At 37.4% G+C, this 16,648-nt stretch overlaps 1 protein-coding gene across 1 annotated transcript in view; it reads right to left on the minus strand.

The window, feature by feature from the left end:
* LOC147068910 (ATP-binding cassette sub-family C member 4-like) overlaps positions 1-16,648 on the minus strand; it is an 80,829-nt gene that overhangs the window by 18,713 nt on the left and 45,468 nt on the right. Inside the window, exons 5-14 of the mRNA XM_085951252.1 lie at positions 15,865-15,962; positions 13,377-13,574; positions 12,511-12,730; positions 11,296-11,483; positions 10,689-10,853; positions 9,999-10,136; positions 9,253-9,420; positions 7,353-7,502; positions 4,514-4,749; positions 3,015-3,394 (exon numbers count right to left, since the gene is read on the minus strand). Of these exons, the coding sequence (XP_085807378.1) occupies positions 3,015-3,394; positions 4,514-4,749; positions 7,353-7,502; positions 9,253-9,420; positions 9,999-10,136; positions 10,689-10,853; positions 11,296-11,483; positions 12,511-12,730; positions 13,377-13,574; positions 15,865-15,962 (1,941 nt within the window). The remainder of the gene's footprint in view (positions 1-3,014; positions 3,395-4,513; positions 4,750-7,352; positions 7,503-9,252; positions 9,421-9,998; positions 10,137-10,688; positions 10,854-11,295; positions 11,484-12,510; positions 12,731-13,376; positions 13,575-15,864; positions 15,963-16,648) is intronic.

Genomic DNA, 16,648 nt, shown 5'->3' on the forward strand with positions numbered 1-16,648 from the left:
GAAATACTTACTTTTTGGTATGGTAAATTTTTAAAAATTCAATACACAACCCTACATCACAATCTCGTCTCCTTCCGTATTCGTTTGTCGTTTTCATTCATATGTGAGCAGCATACTCTGCACGTCTAGTAGGTCTTTCTTTATTCGCCGTAGATGGTATTGGTTGGTAACTAAAATGAAGCTAATAAGTATAAATAATATATACTTATTTTTTACTAACTTACTTCTAAAATGTGCTCAAAAATAACAAAAGTAACTAAATCCAAATTATAATAACATGCGACATACTGATACACCCCTGTTACAGGCGGGCTTCTCCCGGTGTAAAATAATCATTTAGTAGCTCAAGTCGAAACGTAACCCTGACCTCTAGAAACGGCTTCATAAAACATCTAATCTGATTCCTTGCTCAACCACGTAAGTATTTTTTATTTATAAGTAAGGGCCTTCGTCCGGTGTGTGAAAATGACATATTGGGCGGAGGTGTAATTAAGATAAATTTAATTTAATTTAAAAAGTATAAATGATGATGGATGAAAGAGATAATTTTAAGACTAAATATAAGTATTTAAATATAATAAATTTTGCCGCGCTTGTCGGCAACGTCCAAATTTCGACGCGCCTGCGCCAGGGTCAGGCTCGTGATTCGCCGAATCAAAGATCACGCGATAAAATTTGGCCAATCACGAGAGTCCTTTTTGCTGGAATGGCGTGGGTACGCGAAGTTTGAAAAAGAAAAAAGTAATTAGGAAGCGTCCCCTTTCCGATAGGATAGGACCTGCGAAATTTATTGTTAAAACAAAATATGTAAACGTTTAAAGAAAATGTAAAATATAAGAAGACCACGTTACGAGCACGAAAGACCGTGTTTTATTTACACTCCAACCGTTTGAATTTCTTTTTTTTTGTGAATCCGGGGTTCGATGGACACCTGAGCTAGCCGCTGGAACCCCGGGGATCTCAATACCTAACACAAAAATAACCATGAATGAACAATGAAGTCATTGACTAATCAGGCCCGCTCTGCCCGGCAGTAAATAAAGCTTTTATGATGTCATATGGCTCATATATCACTCAAAACCAGTCAAAACAAATAATAAACTGTGTGACAAGTTGAAATACGATCTTCCCTCGTGATAAACATTCCTGTCAAGTTGATAAAAAAAACGCCCGACTGAGACTCGGGCTAGTCAGTGTGCGAACTAAACGCGTGCCCGAGTCACACTCGGGATAAACAGTGAAGTGGTTTTAAAAGAAAATAAATAATTGTTGTTGTATGTAGTATTGTGTCTGGAAATTTGTACGTATGCAGTTTGCCGTATCACACTTCACCGTGAAATGTTGCATTGGAAATATATCGTCGAATATTAAAGACCGTCCAACCTCTTTGGGTCGTATAGTACTGAGATAAAATTCATGTCTAAATAAAACATAGTTCTTGTCGGTTTACAGGAAGCCAGCGGCAAACAAATTTTGAAAATAGCCGATGATTATTTGTTAGGTTAGGTTAGGTTTTCATTCTTGAATTCATGAATTTTGCCAAAATCAGCTATGAAAATTGAATTAATGTTCATATTGAATCTAATAAAATTGGAAACCATATTGTATACGGTTATCTCTTTCAACCGTGCCACGGTGAAATGCTTTTGTGAAAGCAGCAATTATTAGGGTTAAAATATTTTTTTTATTGTTTTGTAATCCTTTTTAGGCATACTTGTGCAATTTCAAGTTTATTGTTCGATTAAATCGCTTCCAATATTCAAAAGAACAAATGAAAGTCTATGATAATTTTATAAATGTCAAATATTGAACTCTGTGCAGTAATTAAATTCCTCACAAAACAGGAAAAAATTGTGAAAACCATCCAAAATGAAATGAAATTGGTTTATGGCACTATAAACCATGATTTACAATTGGTCATGATTATTTAAAAAAGGTAGAGAGTCATTAGAAGTTGATGACCATTGTCGAAGGAAATGGTATTAAAAATCAAAGATGCCCTTATGGAAAATGGTTGGCTAAAACTTATCGAAATCGCAGAAAGGTTCAATCTATTCAAAACAATTTCCAGAACTATACATGAAAATATTGGGATGTCAAAGGTAAGCGCAAGAGTATTATGTCTGGAAATTTGTACGTATGCAGTTTGCCGTATCACACTTCACCGTGAAATGTTGCATTGGAAATATATCGTCGAATATTAAAGACCGTCCAACCTCTTTGGGTCGTATAGTACTGAGATAAAATTCATGTCTAAATAAAACACAGTTCTTGTCGGTTTACAGGAAGCCAGCGGCAAACAAATTTTGAAAATAGCTGATATACTGGATTATTTGTTAGGTTAGGTTAGGATCTAATAAAATTGGAACATTATTGTCGGCAATGCTGCACGAACAATGCGTAATTTTTTCATGGTCGTATACTATACGGCCATCTATTTCCGATAAGAAAGCTAACGGCGAACTGTGCTACGGTGCAATGTAATACGTGCAATTGACATGTAACCACGTAATATAAGTATTTTGATGGAAATAAAACAATTTTGGTTTGACATAAACATTGTTAGATCATCTCGAAGCAGTACAAATGCGATTTCGTAAGCACGTCAATTTTAAAGCTTACCGTTATGATTTATCTAATTCTATTTCGACCATTGCAACTTTTATGGTACCATCTTTGGAAAGTCGACGTTCTATATCTGATCAATATTTTCTTTTTAAAATTATCAATGGTTTTGATGACTTGCCAAACCTACTCGAAAGGGTGGGTTTCCATTGTCCATCAAGATTTATGCGAAACCAAACTTTGTACCATGTCAGTCGTAGCGGTTCTAATTATGCACAAAACTCTTTTATTCGGGGCTCTTGTTGAAATTATAATATGTATTTCTCCACCGTTGATCCTTTTAATAATTATTCACCTGTTTCATTTAAACATGTAATCAATATGTAACTGTTTGTTTCCTTAATCGCTTAATCAATAAAATAAAAAAATAAAATAAAATAAAGTCCTACCAGAAGCGTTGACATCAAAGAATCTCATCGGAGTCCTCAAAAGATTATGAAACATGTTGTCGTGGAGACCCTTTGATGATTTGATGCAGACGATAACGAAAATGAACGCCCTCGCCGTGATGAAGACGACGCAACATATTATCACTAAGGTGTAGATATACAGATACTCCGCAGTGGTCAGTGCGCCGATATTATCCCAAATGCTGAACTCGTGAGTCGAGTTTAAAGTGAGGTTATGTTGACTCATGGGCTGGATGTTTTCGATTGAGTTTGACGTGTTAAGGTTGACCATCGTGGACTGGCTCATCTGGAGTTGTTCTTCTGGTTGGTAGCCCTGTAGAGAGATCGCTTGGTTGTCTTGCCGGCTCTGTTGGTTCGACCTGAAATGTAATTAATGTTTACAATATTAAAAGATAGATTTAAGTGTCTCGGTGATTTTGTATAGTATTTTTGCCTTTTGTTATTAACCTTTTGACTTATATGATACCTAATCCATAGATTGAAACCGCATGTGGTTTTGATCCGTATGCCATACTAAACTTCTTTCTGGTCATGGAAATATATTAAATATACACCCGATCCTCTTTTTGCACGGGGGATATGTTCCAAAGACTACCGTGCAAAACAAAACCGTGTAAAAAAAGATGAGGTGCCCATACAAAAATGGTAGATAGGTTCCATCACTTAAAATCAACTCAAAATACGAAATTCTTGAACTCAAAAATATATCGAATTTATTTATTATGTATACATAAAAATATTCATACATAAAAATACATAGTTTTCGATTTAAATTAAATTTAGCGTAGAGAAATATATTCATTCAGTGTCGTTACTTGACAATAAACGTGCCAGTTTACTGCTGTTTTTTGCTGGCGAAAAATCACTCATCGCTGGAAATATTTAATGACGCTTACGCCGAAGCACACGGCGCGTCTCTCGTATCAAACCCGAAGTGACTGACTAGTAACGCCATGTATGTACGTATGTATGTCTAGGCGGTATCCGGTAACAACATATGTATGCACCAGTGGCGTGCGGTCCATTGAAACACAATTTTTTGATAAAATATGTACATTCATACGTATTTTTACTCTTTTTCAGTGCTCGAAATGTAAAAATTTACGAACCGGAGCGCTCGATAATTTTACGAAAATAATACCTAACATTATTATCTAATTGTATTCTATTTAAAAAAAATAAGTGTGCTAGATTTTTTATTATATGGCATACATTGCTCAGACGGTCAAATTAATATTTTCACGAGACGGAGCGATAATATTGGGGACGTTACGAACCGGAACAGCGCTCCGGTGCGTTCCGATCCATTTCAAGCCCTGCTCTTTTTAGATTTTTTTAAACCGTGTTAAAGCAAAAAAATCAGTATAAATAAAAAATAATCGGTACTTATTTAAACCGTGCTATTTCGGAACTGTGCAAAAAGAGGATCGGGTGTAATATTTAACCATTTAATACACAAATGATATTAATGAAATTACCAATAAGTGACCCAGTAGTCGGAGCCAGTAGCTGTGAGCTGTCCGAAGATCATAGCGACGATCATGAGAGCAAAGAGCCAGTTGTTTCTAGCGGCCGCCCAGTAGCGCCAGTAGTCAATCGCTGCCACGCGGCCAGTGCCAGACTCCTCGAGTTCTTCCACCTGGCATCCTCTGGCGTTGATGTCCAGATGCTCATGTTTTGACTCCTTGCCTCCAATGGTGCCGGGCGAGTTGGACTGAAATCGAGGTGTATTTAGATATTTGTATAAAGCACCCAGTAAATACAAGTCATGTCAGGTGTCATAATTTTTTTCTCATATATCTGAGGTGTTTTCAAATCTATCTTATCTTCCTTTATCTACTGCTCGTAAGCAGTGTATTAGCGCCTGTACACTTGCATGGATGTACTGCCACTGATAGTGTGTATTTTAAACTATCACGATAATAATCTTTTATTTGTAAAAGTCCTGACTATCTCCACAATCTCATTCTTCAAGCGTAAGAGAAACGCAATGTCATTGTATGGTGCTGTTTGACAGGTAGTGAAAATTGGTAAATGTCAAAAATATTCACCACTATCGCTCTACTGTGCAGGCGCAGAAGTTTTACAAGCCCAATTCGGGCTTAGGATCATAGGGGCCTATCTACAATAACACGGTTTTGAGATAAACGCAAATAAAGATTTTACTACTATGAGATTCATTAAATAAATTACACTTTATTCAACTATATCTTATAAACGGATATAATATAAAAGACATAGACCTATGTGTCACAAATAAATGGGGCTAATAAAAGGGGCTAACTCAAAATATGCATTTTTGTAGTTAGCCCCCTGTGATCCTAAAGCATAGTTACTGTCGTGTGAAAATTCAGAAGCTTCTGAATTTTTTTGATACATGCCATGCATGCAATCTTGCAACTTGCACGATATTATGTTTTTCCTAATAATATTTTTATTATTTCCCGAGACGGAGCGGTAGTCTAAAGAATTTTATGAATTGCAGCTGTGTTCCAGTCCGTGTCCGGAAAACTTGTACATATGCAGTTCGCCGTATCATACTTCACTGTGAAATATATGGCCGTATATTAAAGACCGTCCAACCTCTTTGGGTCGTAGAGCACTGACATAAAATTCATTTCTAATTAAAACACGGTTCTTGTCGGTTTACACTTTCCAGGAAGCCAGCAGCGAACAAATTTTTAAAATAGTCGATATACTGGAATATTAAATTTCTTAGTTTAGGTTAGGTTTTCATTCTTCAATTCATGAATTTTGCTAAAATCAGCTATAAAAATTGAATCAACGTTCATATTGAATCTAATATAATTGGAGACCGCATAGTAAACGGTCATCTCTTTTCGATAAGAAAGCTCACGGCGAACTGTGCTACGTTGAAATGCTTTACGTACAATGTACATGTAACTAAATACAATACGTCATATCATGCGACGGTGATGGTAATGGGTCTACGCCTCTGTTTAAAGCGCGGGATTCACATCTTCGCTTTTCCTCACCCCTGTGGAAGACTGTGAACCAAGTGATACAACGAGGTCACGTAGGTTTAAACTTTACAGGAAGCTAGCAGCAAACAAATTTTGAAAATAGCTGATATACTGGATTATTTCTAAGGTTAGGTTAGGTTTTCATTCTTGAATTCATGAATTTTGTCAAAATCAGCTATGATATTTGAATTAATGTTCATAATATTGAATCTAATAAAATTGGAGACTGTATAGTATACGGTTATCTCTTTCCGATAAGAAAATTCACGGTTAACTGTGCCTCAGTGAAATGTTTGTGTGAAAGTAGCAAGTATTGAGGTTTTTTTTATTTTATTATTATGTAATCTTTTTTAGGTATACTTGTGCAATTTCAAATTGATTGTTCCATTAAATTGCTTCCAATATTCAAAAGAACAAAATAAATGAAAGTCTATGATAATTTTAAAAATGTCAAATATTGAGCTCTGTGCAGTACATAATTTCCTCACAAAACAGGGAAAAGGTGTGGAAACCATCCAAAATGAAGTAAAATATGTTTATGGTACTCTTTGTTGTGGTAAAACCATGATTTACATATCGTTACGTTTATTTAAACAAGGTAGAGAGTCATTAGAAGATGATGACCATTGTGGAAGGAAATGGTATTAAAAATCAAAGATGCCCTTATGGAAAATGATTGGTTAAAACTAATCGAAATCGCAGAAAGGTTCAATCTATTCAAAACAATTTCCAGAACTATACACGAAACTATTGGGATGTCAAAGGTAAGCGCAAGATGTGTGCCACGAATGCTTATGTCACATCAAAAAAGTTACCATGTGGTATGTTCTAAGCAGTTTTTAAAGCTATCTGGCGTCAATCAAGAGGAACTTATCAACAAAATTTTACGGGAGATAAAACGTGGGTTCATTATTATGACCCTAAAACAGGAGTCCATGCAGTGGCATAAAAAGGGTGGAATATGAATTTAAATGCGCCTGTTAATTACCTACGTGGTCGCAGCCATGATTTATTTTGGATCGGAACTGTTTCCTCGTGTCAAGCCTATCAGGCATCAATAGCGAGGGGTGCATGACTAGTCAATGCGCTCCCCAAAGACGTAGACATTTTCGGTGACTGCTATGTATTTTGTATTCAAAATTTTATTTTTCTGTAAAAAATTGTATGTTTTTTTTTTAAATTATATGTACATTCTGTTGTCACAAGAGAGAAGTGAGGGTAATATTTGTTATAATGTAAATCTCATGTTTTGAAATGTCTTGAATTTAGATTTGTTATGTCCACAGTGTTATGTTTTCTTAAATAAATAAATAAATATAACATAGGTACTCACTCTGATGGATGCAGACCGCAGGATCAGTTGCTTTTTGCGTGCTTGATTCTCTTCTTCTTTAGCGTCGCCTTGGAAAGAGGCGAGGAGCTCTGTGAATTCAGTTCCTGAATCAGCCAGCTCTCTGTATGTGCCAACATTGTTTATGATTCCCTGGAAATGGTATAAAACTGATGACTATATGATACGATAAATTGGTTTTGATCCGATATTCTATTTCCAGTATTGTGCGTTTTGAGATAATCGAATTTGAAATAGATATAACGAAACACCTTACCACAGAACAGATAATAAATATAATTCTGATATTCTATATTCAATATGCTACATTTGATGCAGGGTTTTGAATGTGTGAGTGTCCTACGAAAATGAAACACGCGTTATGCATGTACAATAGTGTGTGTAATACACCAATATTAAATGAGTGTCAATGCATAAACCGAGAGCAGTCGTCAGTATTCGACGTATGACGTATTCTTGACATGTGTTTAAGTTTATCCCGGATTCTTCCTTAATCGAGATCGGTTACCTGCTACTCCTTACCTGTTAGGTATTTCAGTTATCCCATTATTTCCCTGTTCCCTGAACCTTACATATTAGGCAGACAAAAAATTGCGACCCTTTTTACGCTGATTTTTTTTGAAGCCAACTTCGCCACTTACTTTCAATACTGTGGATTCATACTCTTTTTAATAGTTCTTCTATTAACATGTTCGATACCTCCGTTCAGACACTCAAGCACTACAATAAATGTTTTTATTCTTGTATTTATTTATTCAACTTCATTTCCAAACAGACTCCTTCTATCATAATTATATAGGTGCGAGGTTGTCGTCAAATGAAATTGCAATGTGAAGTCACTTGTAGCTAACTTAATCAGTAGACCAGAGGTCCTTTTTTGCTTCAGTTTTATACACTTAGGCTCCATCTCTATAGAAGAAGGTTTGAACACATTTGAAAGGTACAATATTTAATGATGGTTAATTAATATATCCTGGGGTTACTTGCTATTCCCTCCACCGCCCGCTATGTCTCCACACCCATTGTGCAGGCGTATATCGTGTCATTAACACGTTAAGCGCCCTTGTATGATGATAGTGTCCCAGGAGCAAATTCCCAAGACCTTGGTTGGCGGAGTACTAGAGTATGCGTGATTTATACTTCGATATAATGTATTACGGTAAATTCTCAATGAGAAAAGACCTTGTCGCTCGCCGTAAAATGAAGCAAACTTTTTAAAGGTTGAGAAATTTCCCCTCGTAGATACAAGGCCGACCGGTCCATCTGAGGGTCAGACCGACTTGAGAAGATCATCCCTTTCAACCGATATATGGGGACACTCCCAGAAGACGTGATCGGCATCTTGCAATTTGCCATATAAGCAAGTCGGAGATTCTATTAGGCCAAGCTGATAGAGCTTGGATGGGAAACTGTTGTTTCACTGCGGATCGAACTCTCATGAGTTCTTTCCCTTTTATTTATAGTATTTATACCGTTTGAGATTAATTGACGGATAAATATAACTGAAGAATAACATCCACCAAATCTTATTACCGACATACACCTTCCACTGGACCACGTGAAGGATCGGGGCCCGTTGGTAAGGATTTCCATTTCCGAACACAACAATGTAATGTTATTATGCTTTGTTTCATTATACAGACAGAAACTATAATTTTTCTGGCTATTTTCTGTCGTGATCTCCAAATATGGACACTTTATCAGTTAAAATTAAACACACAGTGACATCTGTTTGAATAATTATGAAATGCTAAGCCACATACCATCGGTATTACAGCGATTTTAGTAAAGCTTCGCTCTATATTCAACGTGTGTCGTTAAAAATCTGCGGCCTGTTGGATACTGCCATAGTAATATCGTGAGGCATAGAAAAGGTAGTTACATCTTTGAGTAGTATTATCCGGTCGGCATCTTTGAGATAGTGCAGCTGGTGAGTGACAAGGATGCGGGTCTTTCTTCGGAGGTATGTAAGGATGCACTGCTCGAAGAGGTGTCGCCCAACGTGGGTGTCCACCGCGGACAATGGGTCGTCCAGCAGGTAGATGTCAGCCTGCAAAATTAAAGTTTTGCTTGTTATTCGCCATAATTTTCTGGGCTACCAATGGTGTTATTAGAAGAATTTTATTCAAATGGTGGTGTCTTTATGAGAGTGAAGTAATGAATGTAACATTCTAATTATTGAACATACATAATTTTGAAAACACTTCTGGGAAAATATATTATAACCAATAGAAAAAAAATTTTTGAAAAAGTAAGACACTCCACCCCGCAGGATCGAACCTGCATCTCTCGGGTATCGTGCCCATGCACATAGTCCGCTATGCTAAAGGAATCATACTTAAATATGACAAAGTTTAACTATTGGCTTTTTAATACTCACTGAAGTGCTTTCCAAAGAAAACAAATAAGTATGACTGACAAAGTTTTATGTGTACTATTTATATCAAATTTTGACAGTCTACCTCCACCCCTCGCCACTGGCAGAGAGCTTACTGCGCAACGGTAAGGGAAAATTACAACTCACATCGTCTCTTTAGGGTTAAGACAATTTCCAAAGACGACCCATTAACCACAGTAGAATGTATTAGTATGTACAACAAATTAACCAAAGGAAAAGTAATTTCTTACCTCCTTATAGATAGCTCTGGCTAAATTAATTCTAGCCCTCTGACCTCCCGATAGCGAGACTCCTCGCTCGTCCACTATTGTCTGGTCTCCATAAGGAAACTGCTTAAAGTCTGCCTCCAAAGCGCACACCTTTACCACCTGAAACATGGTAACTAAATTAAAATACTGTAGAACCTCGATATGGCGAACTAATGCAGGTGAGGCGTGTCTCTTGAAGCTGAAAGTACGTTATATAAAAACACAAACAAAATCCTGTTTATTCGTCTTCGAATGATATATTCAGACACATCCGTTGTGGAGTGATGTTAATGTTCGATGTCGACGTGCTTGCTTTTGGTAATCCTGTTTCAAATTTTAAGTCTGCTGTTTTTTTTCAACTCTCTAAAATTATGAAAATGCGTGCAATAGTTGAATTTCATAATCTGACGAATAGCCAATAAATGTTATTAGATTGTCGAGATGTGATCTTCTCACCGATCACTCTGTTTTTGGGCATGTTGTTTCTTCTTCCTCGCTATCACCACTTCCATCTTCATTTTCCAAGAACATAACTTCATCTGCTATTTCACTTTCAGTCATTCAGTCAAGCTAAGATCGCCTTGATGGTGGCTGACCTCCGCTAAGGGATGGCACAATAAGAAGAAAAATCCATTTTGATGTGTTATGGTAAACAATTCTCCAAGCGCATACCTGTTTGTATCTCTCAGCGTCAAACGGTTGTTGAAACAGAATGTTGTTTCTGACGGTTGCAACGAAAAGCCATGGCTCCTGGCTGGCGTACGAGATCCTTCCGTTGATGTTCATCTTACCACTCCTCAGAGGCAGTTCCTTCAGCAGAAGTTGCAGGAAAGAGCTCTGTAACAAAATAAATATGAACATACATAATTTGAAAACATCTCATGTATATACCCATTAGATAGATAAAATCTTTTTAGAAAAGAATTCAACACCCGACGAGACTTGAACATGTAACCGGTAGATTTACAGCAGTGTGCTTTTCCAATTAAGCTACGGACATTTTAACTAGTAGTTCATACATGAAATGCTTATCAAATTGCGTTACAATGCTATCAGTTTTTGTGTTAGCAATCTTAGCCACTTGTTCAACCTATTAGATGAATACTCTTGACTCCAACCACAAATTAAAAACAATATATGTACTTGCCAGACCGAGGATTCGAGCCTGGGCCCCACGAAATTATAAGCCGACGCTTAAGCCATCATCAGCCTTGACACAAGGAACTAAAAAAACAATCATTGTCTGTGTGCAGTCTATGAAAAATAAGATCATATTCACCTTTCCAGCTCCAACAGGTCCTATAATAGCACACATTTCTCCCTTGGGAAGCAGAAGAGAGATCTGTGAAAGGGTCGGAGTCTCGGGGCTCCATGAGGCCAACACATTCTCTAAGATGACACTGGAGTTTGTCTCCACGCAGCCCAGTGACGAGCCGTTGCTTTTTTCTAGTGGACTAGCTTCAAATCCTGAAATTAAATGAAATATTTTTAATATATCTGTAAACTATTGTAAAATGCTATTACTGGGTTAAAAAGTTGCACTTTTTATCGGTGGATTAAGTGTTTGAATTTAGCTGGCTTATATTCCTTGTTTTTCAAATCCCGTAGACATGTTTTACGGTTGCCACATTGTTTTTATCAACTACAGTACACTCTCAGTAATCCGCCGCTCGATTATCCGAAAACTACTATAATCCACCGTTATTTTTACTAGTTGAAAGCACAAAATCAAGCTCTATAATTTGCCAGTGTTCGATTGTCAAATTCAATAGTCCACCGTGTACAAGTATACAACGCAGATGAGACGGGTTTATTTTGGAAACTTCTCCTTCGTAAAACGTACGTTCATCGCGAAGAAAGTAATGTACCAAGGAGGAAAATGCCCAAGCACCGGCATCACAGTTATGCCATGCTCCAATGTAACCGGTGTAATGCGTGAGTCAGCTCAAGAGAACAAACAGGCATGTGTTGCCGCATCGAGTTATACAATGTGATTCAAAAGTTAACTTAAAACATGTCTGTTTGACCTTCTTATGGTAAATCTGATACGGCTTGAGCGAACGTCACGTCTATATCATCTATCCTGAACTTATCATCATCATTCATCAACCTCTTATAATATCATCCATCCAAAAGTGTATCGTGAACACCGAACCAGTTTCAATGCGTGCCAGCCCTTTCATCATCAAAGGTCAGTGTCTGGCATTCTCATGTAAACCCCTTCCCTAGATCCATAATCCACCATTACCTTCAAATTATACAGTCCACTGCTAAAAGTGCCACCAAAACCTATATATATAATTGAATTGTATTGATCAGTTATCATTGAGTTCAGCTCAGTCTAGTATCTAGTTTGCTTAGTTCAGTGCATGAGCCTTGCTTTAACTGCTGAAAACGGATACACTGTATTCAGTATCGCAGAGGCTTATTCTGCATATTCAAGTGTGATAATAATAGATATTTACTAGAAAAAATCTTTATTACAAACTCTCACCTAAATTACCGATGCCCTTTCCATTCGTTATGCCATTTTGCATGTTAATAACTAGGTGGTGCGCAGTTGGTGGTGGCAGACTCTCCCGTTCTTCCATCAGAAGGAACTCCTGGATGCGGCGTATGGAGACCAGGCACTCGGCACCCATCGACACAGCGTTTGGGTATTGGAAAGCCAGCGTTTCCTGCAGGCGGTTATAAAATTGCGCCAAGGAGAATACCTGGAAATAATGGCATTTAATTAATCATATTTTCGCTCTTAAGCAGGGTGGAAGTTGTATTAACATGTGCATTTACCGAGGAATGATTGTTTGCTATTCGCTCAAGTCATTTGTCAGAAAACTTTTGACACAGAAGAGCGTAATGTGAGTAGCACAGTGATTTAGATTTTTTTAAAACTTTACAGGTATAATTTAACACGAGGAGTTGTTAGCTTGAAAGCATGGCCCCCATACCCTGAAACGGGCCCCCAGGCTAGAATGTATGGCGGGCCCCCTACGTATCGCTAAGGGTAAAGGCAGTGTAACGCGCTGCAGTAGCTTTTTCCAAATGGTGTATGCGGTAAAATTAGGGTGTATTTTTAGCGATATTTTGTATTACTAATATGTAGGTACATCTATTTGAATATGTATTTGAATTATGGAGTTGTTAAGTATTTATATTGTTAATATCATCGAGTGAAAATAGCGTCGCAGGTGACTTTTTTTTACTATTAGAGCAAACTGTGTTTATCTCACTTATCTGGTCGACTCGTTACGCCGGGCCCTTCCTGAGCCCGGGCCCCCAGGCTAGAGCCCTATCAGCCCTCCCTTGTGGGGGCCATGCTTGAAAGATTATTCGCAGATCTATGGGAGACTTAATACTCACTGAAGAAGCAGCTATGGGGTTACCCATCAGGGTGTAAGCCAGTAGGGTGATGTAGAGCGACACCCTCTCGGTGAATACCATGAAGCTCATGTAGACTCCTCGGATGTAGGAAGCGCCCTTGACCACCGACAGCTCGTTCACACGAGCCATGGCCACGACCTTCTCAAATGGCTGCTCCCATGCGTACATCTTGATGACCTGCCGCAAAGACATTGGGTTATTTGTAAAATTTTGAGTATGCGTTGCATACAAAACAACAAATAGGCATTGATACATCCCTGTTACAGGCGGGCTTCTCCCGGTGTAAAATAGGAATTCAGTAATTATAAGCCGAAATGTAACCCTAACCTCTAGAAACCACTTCATAAAACATCTAATCTGATTCCTTACTCAACTACGTAAATATTTTTATTCATAGGTAAAGGCCTTCGTCCGGTGTGTGAAAATCACATACTGGGCGGAGGTGTAATTAAAGTAAATTTTAAAGTATAAATGATGATGGATGAAAGAGATAATTTTAAGACTAAATAAAATATAAAATTCAAATGTTGTAAATTTTGCCGCGCATTGCGCAACGGTAAAATCTTCGCGCGCCGGCGCCAGGGTCAGGCTCGTGATTCGCCGAATTCAAAGATCATCCGATCAGATTTGGCTAATCACGAGGGCTCTTGGTAAGTCGGCGTGGGCTCGGAGGAATTTCAAAAAAAGGGAACCACGACTACAACTGTAAAAGCCAAAATATAAATTTGTGAAACTAAAAATTAAAAATATGAGAAGACCACGTTACGAGCACGAAAGACCTTGTTTTATTTCTATTCCAATCGTTTAATTTTTTTTTTGTGAATCCGGGGTTCGATCGACACCTGAGCCCTGGATATCTCAGTATCCTAATATCTTAAGCTGGATACTCATTAGCGAGCTGTAACTGTAACCGTTCTAGTTCATCTATTCTATACAAAAGACTGCTATCGGCGGTTACCGAGGGCAGTTTATGATATGTTTGTATTAAGGTATTATAATTGTTATAATAAGTTAGCCATCTAGACAATCAAACCTCTCTGTCTATCTCAAGACAGATGCTGGTAAAACATAGCACTTATTGTAACAATTACAACTAACTTATTGTAAAAATTATAATATGATAAACTGCCCTCGGTAACCACCGATAGCAGTCTTGTGTATAGAATAGATGCGCTGATTCTGTAACCAACTCTAGACGTGAAATAATTATTTATTAGGCTCACGAACTAATTATTTGGTGTCCATACTGGTTACTGTATTTACAACGGTCACAGTTACGGCTCCCTAATGAGTACCCGGCATTAGATACTGGACATGCCATCATTCATGCTCAAACTGAATTATAATTATTGTCATTGGCTTGATAATCCGGTGTGGATCTTGGCCGCCTCGTGAAGAAGATTCTTAATAGTATTTTTTTAATGTTAAAAGTTAAATGGATGTTAGTGACTTGCTCAACCAATTAGGCATATGCTCTGATTCGAAACACCATGGGAATTTTCTGAACTCTGGATTCGAACCCGAGACCCACGACTTCATATTAAGCAGAAACATAATATCGTCACTGTTCTGGCAGAAGACACTAATTCGAAAAAATGACGTATTCAGTTAGTTATACCAAAATGTTCCTTATTTCAAACATTACCGTCTGGAAACCTTCTTAATAAATAAACAGTCTTTATTTTAAAGTCATCCATTTTAAGATTACTTAATAAACTCACATGATAGACCATTTCAAACATTTTAACAACTTCAAAGTCAAATTACTCAAAACTAGTATTCTCCAGTTAGCAGTGATGTCCCGTGGGGGTAGGCAGATTGAGCGTCGCTTGGGGGCGGCAATTACTCGAAGGGCGGCAAATCGAGGAGAATCTTTTGGTAAAGATGAGAAAGCAATACCTCGTATGCCACATGACACTTTTTGTGGATGAGATGAAAAAAATATCTATATTCTCTATGATTCCATCAAATTTATCACGTATTTTTCGTATTCTACTATTAATCTTAATAGTGATATAGGTACAAAAAATTAAGAATTTTTATGCCTTGATGGTGACTAGAGAGAGTTTTTTTTATCACGTGTTTTGTGGCATACAAGGTATTGTTTTCTCATGAGCGATATATAGAAATAGCTACCTAAACTGAGTAGGTACTTAATAATGAAAATATCTTTCATTTAAAAAAATCAGCTCACTGGTTGGAAACAAAATGCATTAATTAACGTAAAACGTTTAACAGGGATGTATTTTTTTTTGTCGGGTTCGTGATGTCTAGTTTACTTCCGATTCCCTTCGACGTCCTTGGTGACCAGAAACGACACGAACACGGATGATAAAAAATATTTTATATAAAAATGGGCGGCATTATGGCGCTGCCCAGGGGCGGCATTTTGTCTAGGGACGTCACTGCCAGTTAGTGTGTTCTGCCAGAACAGAGACTTTAGAGAATCGAGTATTAATTGTTTTACCTGGATCCCAGTAATAATTTCGCTCATCAGTCTGACTCTCTCGTCCGTTCTGGTGGCAATCTTCAGTCGGAGCTTCGATGTCAAAGAACTGAGGTAACCTGAAAGGTAATATTAGGGTTGAACCAAGACGAGTGCACTAGTAACCTATAAGTTAAGTATTGCCTATTTTATTTACTTTTGGTGAATATAATTACAATCTTTAGTATCTCATCCCAAAAAAAAATGTTTAGATAAAATTAGAAGGGAGAATGACATTAATATGGACGAAGCATCTGGAAAAAAAATGACACTCACTTTTTTGTCGGGTCTGCCGAATGGCATAATCTGTTCTAACGCCATTACAATAAAGGTGATATTGCTATAAATTCCCGATGCTTTTTGTCAGGTCTGCCGAATGGTTCGGTTCGAACGGGTTCGCTCAAATAAACATTGACACTAGAAACACTGTTCTAACGCCATTACAATAAAGGTCATATTGCGATAAATTCATGATATCGCGTAATGGAAATTGCGTGACGTCTACCTATACATGTGCGAATGTCGCTATGCGTGAATTTACTTGCTAGCTACTGTATTGAGGGCGTTGTCCATTAATAATGTCATTGGGAGGGGGTTACTATTTTAAAAAAAGCGACCCTGTACTGTTTAATTTAGCACTCTCGATTATTTAAAGCCTATATTCTTAAGAAAAATAAATTTAAATTGCATATTTAAGTAGGTACTTAGGTACATATTTAAATAATCACTTATATTCTATAAAAATATTTTAATTTTCCAACGAAAT

Source organism: Rhyacophila brunnea, unplaced genomic scaffold (genome assembly GCF_057557595.1).
Source record: "Rhyacophila brunnea isolate RB1 unplaced genomic scaffold, BYU_Rbru_1.0 scaffold_24, whole genome shotgun sequence".
Classification (NCBI taxonomy): Eukaryota; Metazoa; Arthropoda; class Insecta; order Trichoptera; family Rhyacophilidae; genus Rhyacophila; species Rhyacophila brunnea.